Here is an 8,962-nt window from a genome sequence, read left to right on the forward strand (position 1 = left end):
TTCTTGCTGGCTAACACCACTACTTGCTTACGGCAACAGCACGAGCTGGGGAAGGGGACAGTCGTGGTTGTCCGGCAGGTGACCTGCCGGTGACGTTGAGGCATTTAAGAAGAAACTGACAAGACTTATCGACATGATCACTGTGGGGGTACGGGAAAAATCCAAGGGCCTCATCTCAGCCAGAAAGTTAAATCAAGGAATCCCAGCGCGGAGCTCATTTAGCCTGATTGGAAGACTGTACGCTAGTCCTATGATCCAGGAAGGAAATCAACAATAGTGACTTCTAAATTCTGCGATTATAAAAGAATACGAGATAGAACTATGCAGTACACGGATACTGGTGAACCAATGAAATATGCATAAACTCAAGAAAAATGCGTAGCAAACAAGTGAACAGTCTTTCTCGCATCAAGTTATACAAACCCAAGACTTCATTTCACTCGGTCTAAAAAAAAGGCTTCATTTCAGTATTAGCACCGAAGTCATGACAGCAAGAAACCCACTGCTAAAGTTTCACTTATTTGTGAACATTAATGGAGAGAGATTGTCAGACCTTCAATATTACTTGGCTTTGGCAGACTCTCCCGCCTTGGCGAGCTCCTCCAGCTTCTTATCAATCTGCGCTTCCGTCAGGCCATCCAAGTTTACGCATCTCTCCACACCCATTTCTGACCAGTTAAACAATTGAAGAGGGTTAATACCAAACGATGTGTTCCATATAGCAACCAAGCGGTGATGAAGATACACGACGGAGCAGATGTATCCTCCTTGAACAAAAGCAGCTAAAGCAAACATAAAGTGCTGTGGCCATGATTATCTCCCCCCTGTGGTCAAGTTTTTATTAATACCCCTGTCAAGTTTATCATCATTTTATCTTCAATTAGAATACTCAGCACCCATGATTAAATAAACAACATAACTGAACTAAATCCACTGTAAGTATAAGAGAATTCAATACTGAAATATATACATAATTTCAATAATGAAATGCAATGTTCTTTTAATCAGACAATGTGACACAAGTGCCAATAGATGATATAATACAATATTTGAACACCCTGAACTGGAATGCATTTCTTCATTTAACATTATTTGTACTGTAGTGCACTACGCAGTTTGCTGAATGACAGCACAAACTAAAAATCCAACAACAGTCTGCCAGTATAACAAGGTTCTTTTGTTTCGTACCGAAGTACCTATCAAGTTTCCGGGTATTTCGCCTTGTAAGATAAGAAACCAAGTAGCTGGGAACACCCGAAGAGATATGCCTTAATATTTTGTTATAGTCAAAGGTTAGGTTGATCTGAACTTTACAACAATAACAACAACAACAACAACAATAACATAGCCTTTTTTCCCAAGCAAATTGGGGTAAGCTAGAGATGAAACCCGAAAGAAATAAGTTCAAAGTTCAGGCACATTGATAGCTAGTCTCCAAGCGCTCCTATCCAAAACTATCTCTTTAGAGATATTCCAATCCTTAAGGTCTCTCTTAACCGACTCATCCCACGTCAGTTTAGGTCTACCTCTACCCCTCTTTACATTATCGACCCGCTCAAGAACCCCATTACGCACCGACGCCTCAGGAGGCCTTCATTGGACATGTCCAAACCATCTCAGCCGATGCTGGATAAGTTTCTCCTCAATTGGTGCCACCCCGACCCTATCCCGAATAACTTCGTTCCTGACTCTATCCCTCCTTGTGTGCCCGCAAAACCACCGCAACATCCGCATCTCTGCTACACTCAGTTGCTGGACATGTCGCCTTTTTGTAGGCCAACATTCAGCACCGTATAACATCGCCGGACGAATTGTTGTCCTATAGAATTTGACTTTTAGCTTTTGTGGCACCCTCTTGTCACAAAGGATGACAAAAGCTTGCCGGCATTTCAACCAGCCAGCTGAAATTCTATGCCTAACATCTTCATCAATGTCGCCATCCTTTTGTAGCACCGATCCTAAATACCGAAAAGTATCCTTCTGGACCACCACTTGCCCATCTAGACTAATGTCTCCCCCCTCATGCCTAGTCGCGCTAAAATCGCACATCATGTACTTAGTCTTGGTCCTACTAAGTCTGAACTCTTTCGACTCTAACGTGCGTCGCCACAGCTCTAACTTCCTATTAACCCCTGCCCTACTCTCGTCAACTAGCACCACATCATCAGCAAAGAGCATACACCAAGGGATCTCACCTTGTATATCCCTTGTGACCTCATTCATCACTAAAGCAAATAAATAAGGGCTCAATGCTAACCCCTGGTATAGGCCTATGTTAATAGGAAAGTCAGTGGTGTTGCCATCACATGTCCGGACAAACGTCGTCGCATCCTTGTACATATCCTTAATGAGGGTAATATACTTAGTTGGGACTTTGTGCTTCTCCAAAGCCCACCATATGACATTTCTCGGTACTTTGTCATATGCCTTCTCAAGGTCAATGAAGATCATGTGCAAATCCTTCTTCTGCTCCTTATATCTCTCCATCAATTATCGTATTAAGAAAATCGCCTCCATAGTTGACCTTCCAGGCATGAACCCAAATTGGTTTTGGGTCACACTTGTCACTCTTCTTAAGCGATGCTCGATAACCCTCTCCCAAAGCTTCATCGTATGGCTCATCAGCTTAATCCCACGGTAGTTAGTACAACTTTGAACATCGCCCCTGTTTTTGAAGATAGGTACTAATATACTTCTCCTCCATTCTTCCAGCATCTTGTTTGACCGAAAAATGAGATTAAAAAGCTTAGTTAACCATACTATTGCTCTATCTCCTAGGCATCTCCACACCTCAATGGGAATACCATCAGGGCCCATCGCTTTACCTCCCTTCATCCTCTTCAAAGCCTCCCCGATCTCTACCTCCTGAATTCTCCTCACAAAACGTCTGTTGGTATCGTCAAAAGAGTCATCTAACTCAAGGGTAGGGCTCTCACTCTCCCCATTAAACAACTTGCGAATATGATTTCTGATTAACTGATGTGGTGCCCTATGGAAACAAAGTTGCACCACTGTAAAGCAGAAAACATGGCTCTGCATTCATGAAAAGTGTCCCAAGCTATAATTTGTTTTATTAAAATAAAGCTGTTTCACCAAAACTACATCAACGTAAGGTTGGTGCATTTATGAAATGAAATTCTTTAGCATAACCTAAAGCACTGGCTTGTATAAAGATTGCTCTTGGATTCCATTAAAATAGCAGACATAAATGAGAAAAATAATGGTGTCAATTGTAGTATTGTACAAGAATAACGTTATCAAGGACATGTTGCTGATCCGATTTCTGTCAAATTATTTATTTGCACACAAACGACTAATGATCTTGGGAGGCATTTGGGAAATAAACTTAACTGGAGGCCTAAAACAGAGCTTGGTTCAGCTTTATATAGTTGAGCAGGCATTTAAGTTTTATTTGGCTAAGGCAAGACCCGCATACTAAAACCCCCAACAGCACACCATCTTTTCCCAAGAAATTACAATATTCTTATCGAACATCTTCTTCCACTTAGGCCTCGTTTGGCTTTTTAAGTAGCTGTCACATCGAATGTTCGGATGTCAACTTAATATAAAAATAATTGCATAAGTTGCAAGGGGCTCTAGACGAATCTATTAAGTATAATTAATGCGCGATTAGCGGATGGTTACTTAGCAATAAGTGGTCAAATTATGGACTAATTAGACTTAATAGATTCGTCTCGTGATTAAGTCACGACTTATGAAATCAGATTTGTAATAAGTCTATGTTTAGTGGTCCTAATTGGTGTTTAAACATGTGATGTGACGGGACTTATGACCGAAACTTAAAAAAACCAAACCTGGCCTTACAAGGTCACCTGTAGTAAAAATGATGCCAGCTGTTTTGTAGCACCGTAGCTTTGATGGCTACCATTGCAACAAGCAAACCAAGAGATGCAGAATAATGGAATTCTGAGGAATTGGAGTGAGTATATGCATGGTGCAGTAGTGTCAGGTAAAAAATGAAAATGTAGCAGCCCCACTTGAGAATAATGAGGTGGATGAAATAAGTAGTGATGACATTTTATTTAGCTGCGGGTTGTTGGAGAGGGATGAGATGGCAACCATTATATATATGAGGTAAATCTACCTGCTGCGGAATGTGACCAAGGGGTGGAGTTTCAGGCAGGACCTACATTGTGAGTGTCCTGAGCTATAAACTGACTAATTTGGTATGCTCAAATTTGGCCAAACATAAGAAATAATGTAATGGAGTATCACATAGTAAACCTACTGTAATTAGCTTATGATGCAAATGAATCTACATTTTAAGTTGAGCATATGGCCATAGCCCATAGCATGCTATAATCCTTTTGACTGCATATCAGTTTTGCAATAACTGTGAAATAATTTTGAAATTAAATCAAAATGTTATAATGAGATAGGTCGATTGCTTTTACTTTCAAGCCAAATGAAGAAACAGAATGCAACCGTTACAATAGAAGAACTATGGAAAAAGTTTGTCCAGGACTATAAAGTGGAGGGAGCCATAGAATCAACTTAGCCGTCACATACCACAGCACATAGGTAACACCAGTTTTTGAGGTTGGATTCAACATGGTCCTGGTATTTACAGTCCACGACAGCTAATCCAGAGGAGTTTCACACGAATACAGCAGTACAGCACCAACTAAGCTGCACAGTTATTCTCAACTAATCTCTAGCGAGAGTCGCAAAAAAAAACCTAATCTCTGGCGAGTTTTTCAGTAACTGCTAGAATTTTGACTCAAACATGAACAATACTAAACCTACAAAGACAAGATCCAGCTGTGCAGATCGGAACATTCCACAGGTGACACGGCAATATTTTGAGGCGGACCCCTAGAAACGTCTCAAACTAGTCCGAATCAGGCCATGAGCCGGAGTACGAGTAGGAAGAAAGGGATGCGTACCGTATCGCGCCCAGAGCTGGGGCTGGACGCCGGAGCACTCACGCACGAGGAAGGGGAGCGAGGGGTTGCGCGACTTGATATCCCCGTAGTTCTTCTTCACGAACTCCCTGCGGGGCGAACCAGATCGGCGGCACCGCCGCGTGAGGGAAATCCATTCTCGAGACGGAATCCGATAGGGGAGGAGGCGTCGGTGGCTACCTGGCGGCGGCGCTGGCCGGGGAGGACTGGCAGAAGAGGACGCGGATCTCCTTCACGCTCCGGGACAGGATGCCACGCCACGCCATCGCCGCCGGCTGCTCGCGCTCGATTCGATTTCTCGCCGCCGGCTGTAGGGGAAATGGGAGGATCCGAAGCCGAGCAGGGGAACGGACTGGAGTCGGGGCTCGTTGGAATTGGATTGTTGAGTTGGATCGGTTCCACACCGTTCGATCAGCGGTCGGTGGTCAGGATGTGGCGACGAAGAGATTTGGCATTTTGGGTCACAATTCACGAGGGTCTGGCCCCTCCTCAGGGCTGGCTTGATTTTTTTAGTTCAAATCATAAATCACATCACGTCGCACATTTATACACCAATTAGCAAAAATACACGTGCGCACATATTTAAAAAAAAAACTACTTACTAATCATACGTGTTATATTCTTTGAGATTTCAATATTTCTAGTATATAAATGCAAATGCTTGACAAGCAGTATTTTACTGAACATAGACTTATTACAAAATTAATTTCATAAATCCTGACTTAGTTATGAGACAAATCTATTAAGCCTAATTAGTCTATAATTTGACCACCAAATGCTACAGTAACTATTCACTAATCGTGATTTAATTATATTTGATAGATTTGTCTAGAGTCCTAATTGCAACTTATGCAATTAGTTTTATATTAAATTGGCATATGAATATTCAAATTGACATCGAATATTCGATGTGACAGCGACCAAGAGATTTGGCATTTTGGGTCACAATTCACGATGGTTTGGGCCCTGTTTAGATCGTGTCTGCTTAGATCGTGTAGGCAATGATGGTGTTGTTTGTTTTTAGAGGACTAAACTTTAGCTCGGTTAAAAAACTTTAGTCCTATAGAATTTTATTATTTAGAATCTCCAAAAGGGAAAATTGATCTTATAGCACTGAAAGATGACGACTTTCGTAAAATACCATCCAAATCGTTCAGCCCCGTGAAATATCACTGAAAACTGCGAACGTTACCTCAAATTAGCATTCCGTCACGTTTTCCGCTAACTCGTCGTCACGACGTCCTTCTTCCTCCTTTAGCACGCCCAACAGCCTTCTTCCACCTTTCGCTAGCGCCTCCAGAGCCTCGTCGTGAGCGCGGCCGCCTCCGACTCCATCCTTCTCCTCCCTGGCTTCCCCGCTGCCCTTCCCCTCTCATCCATAGGTTCCCCGCCGCCCTTCCCCTCTCCTCCCTCGCTTCCCCAGCCGCCCCTCCCCTGCTGCGGGGCCGCGGTGGCGCTCGGGGACCCAAACGCGGCGGCGTGGTGGGGAGGCCGCCCAAGCCTCCTCTCCATCCCGCCAGGCTGGCGCACCGCTAGTGGGGAGGCCGCGCGCGCGAGGCCGGGGCCGGGGGCCCTGCCCTGCCGTCGTAGGACTCCGCTGCCGCAGCCTCGGGGGCGGTCGCCACGTGAGGCAGGAGGCGGGGTCCGCGATGTGCTTGATAACGATGGTGCGGCGCTCCGCAGGTGGGGCCACCAGGCGAGCGCGGAGGAGGGACGCGGCGCGGAGGTCGTGGGGGATGAGCTCCTGAGCCATGCCGCGCGCCAAGACGACCTACGCCATCACCGAGGCCGCCGTGGACGCCTCCAATCCTTCCTCGGCGCTCGCGGCGTCAGAGCCGGCACGGCTGCCGGCCTCCACGCGCCTGCCGGTCCCCCGCAGCGGCGGCAGAGCAGGGGCGCCGCCTCCCCGCGCGCGGCGGCCGGACGCCCGACTCCCCACTCGCGGCGACGGGCCCGTCAGCCTCCCACGGCGGCGGTCCGGCTCCCAGCGGCCTCCTAGCGGTGGGGGCCGGCCTCTTCGGTCCACTGTTCAGGCGAGCGGCGCGGGTTGGCGAGCGGCGACTGCGGGATTGACTGGAGCGGCGTCAAAACAGGAGGCCAGGGGCGGAGGCCGCGAACTCCAGGAGCGGCGGCGAGCGCGGAGTCCGCGAGCTCCAGGGGCAGTGGCGAGGCCCAGGACGGCGAGCGCACGGCCGTTCTCGCGGCATCGAATGGGGAGGAGGACAGCGGCGTAGGTCCCGCCGCGACCATGGCCTGCGGGTGAGAGGTGAAGGTGATGATGAGGAGGAGGAGGAGGAGGAGGAGCCCCACAGCAGCGTGGAGCAGCACCGGCGGGATCGGAATGGGGAAGGAGAGGGACACGACCATCGCCGGCGGTCGGAGCTCAGTGACGGGCAGACTGCATTTTGGAAGAGAACAGAACGACAGGTTCACGACGTTCACAGTGTTTGCTCTGCGCACGACGGAATGCTATTTTCAGTTGATGGATTCATCTTTGGATGGTATTTCACGGGGCCGAACGATTTTAATGGTATTTTACGGAAGTCGTCATCTTTCAATGCTATGAGACCAATTTTCCCACCTAAAAACAAGCAAGTTCTGTGTACCTCTCGGCTCCGCTCCTCCGTGAGTCTGCCCACGCTCCTAAACGCGCCTCCCGTTTTTCTCCTTCTCCTTCCCCGTCCGCCCGGCCGGTCCCCACCAGGGTTTACAAAACCGGTGGGAACCGGTCCGGTTTGACCGGTTACCGGTCAAACCGGTACGGTCCGGTTCCAGTTTGCGCCGGTACCATACCGGCCCAAATTCAAAATTCAAATTTGAATTCAAAAAAAGGAAAAATTCTCAAAAAATTCCTAAAAATACTTCAAGGTGCGACGAATCTAATATTGTCAAATTTTCTCAAAAATTCGTTCTTTTAACATACTTTTCGGGGCATTTAAAGTTAAACCCAAAAAAAGAAAAAATGAGACGGCCCATTAAGACCCACTTGGTAAACCGGACAAACCGGCTGGTAAACCTGTCAAACCGGCCGGTATAATTCAAACCGGTTACACATGCGATTTTAAATTTGGATTTGAATTCAAATCGGTCAAACCGGCCGGTAAACCGGTCTAACCGGCCGGTATACCGGTACGAACCGGTTGAACTGAGTTTTTTGAATTCAAATTTGAATTCTAGCAGTACCGACCGGTTTCCGGTCAAAACAGATCGGTATACCGGTACCAGACCCGGCGGTTTGGCTGGTTCGGTCGGTAAACGAAACCCTGGTCCCCACGCCTCTCGACGGTTCCTCACACGCGCACCCGTCCCGCGCCGAAAAAATTGCAATATTAGGACTGCAAACACTGACCACTCGTGAATTTGCCACTCCCAGTGAATGACACGGTGGGACCATCTGTGCCTATGAAATGTGGGGTCAATGGCAAAACTGCAAAGAACAATGTTTGCCGTCCCATTTTTGCAAATCTCCCGTCCTGCGCCTCCCCGCACGCCCCCACTCTCGCGACCTCGCCGATGCCATTACGCCGGAGCGCGCTTGCTGGACGCCCCCGCGCGCTCGCGACCTCGCCGGCCTCCTGTGCCTCCCCGCGCGCCCTCACTCTCGCAACCTCACCGACGCCGTTACGCCGGAGCGTGCTCCCTGTACGCCGACCCCGCGCGCTCGCGACCTCGCCGGCCCGCGCGCCAGTCGTCCCCCGCTGGAACCGCCACCACGACGCCGGACGCCCTGGTTCTGCGCATCGCCGCCGCCACCACTGCCGCCGTCGTGCGCCGGCCCCACAGGCTTGCCCTGCTGCGCGGCTCCGGTCCCGCCCGCTCTGCCCTGCGACCCTACGCCTCCTGTTGTCGCGTCCCTCTCCCACCCGCAACGCCGCTGCCTGTCTTCCTCGACGGAACAGACTTCTCGCCGCCACTTTCCCGGTCAGATTTCGGCCGCCACGATGCATCCCTGCAAGGTACAAAACGGAACCTTCTCCCTCTCCTCTTTCGTTTCCTCCACTCCCCGTTCTCCCGTGCCCGGAATCGCCGGGAATCTG

The 8,962-nt window shown here is 48.6% G+C and overlaps 1 protein-coding gene across 1 annotated transcript; it reads right to left on the reverse strand.

Moving 5' to 3' along the window:
• Positions 1–338: 338 nt before the first annotated feature.
• Positions 339–5,323, reverse strand: LOC120640511 (NADH dehydrogenase [ubiquinone] 1 alpha subcomplex subunit 2-like). Its single transcript, XM_039916373.1, has 3 exons — positions 5,106–5,323; positions 4,908–5,014; positions 339–668 (listed from the first exon to the last, which is right to left on the reverse strand). The coding sequence occupies exons 1-3, from the start codon at positions 5,189–5,191 to the stop codon at positions 562–564; spliced, it is 300 nt and encodes a 99-aa protein (XP_039772307.1). The 5' UTR covers positions 5,192–5,323; the 3' UTR covers positions 339–561.
• Positions 5,324–8,962: the final 3,639 nt, after the last annotated feature.

The sequence above is a fragment of the Panicum virgatum genome, chromosome 7K, assembly GCF_016808335.1.
Source record: "Panicum virgatum strain AP13 chromosome 7K, P.virgatum_v5, whole genome shotgun sequence".
NCBI classification, from domain to species: domain Eukaryota; kingdom Viridiplantae; phylum Streptophyta; class Magnoliopsida; order Poales; family Poaceae; genus Panicum; species Panicum virgatum.

Bases quoted from the DNA above. Each gene is read 5' to 3' on its own strand.
- LOC120640511 (XM_039916373.1), bottom strand. From the start codon at position 5,191: ATGGCGTGGCGTGGCATCCTGTCCCGGAGCGTGAAGGAGATCCGCGTC. The intron at 5,015-5,105 runs GTAGCCACCGAC...TTCGCCCCGCAG, and splicing joins CCGGCCAGCGCCGCCGCCAG to GGAGTTCGTGAAGAAGAACT. The intron at 669-4,907 runs GTACGCATCCCT...TTAACTGGTCAG, and splicing joins CCAGCTCTGGGCGCGATACG to AAATGGGTGTGGAGAGATGC.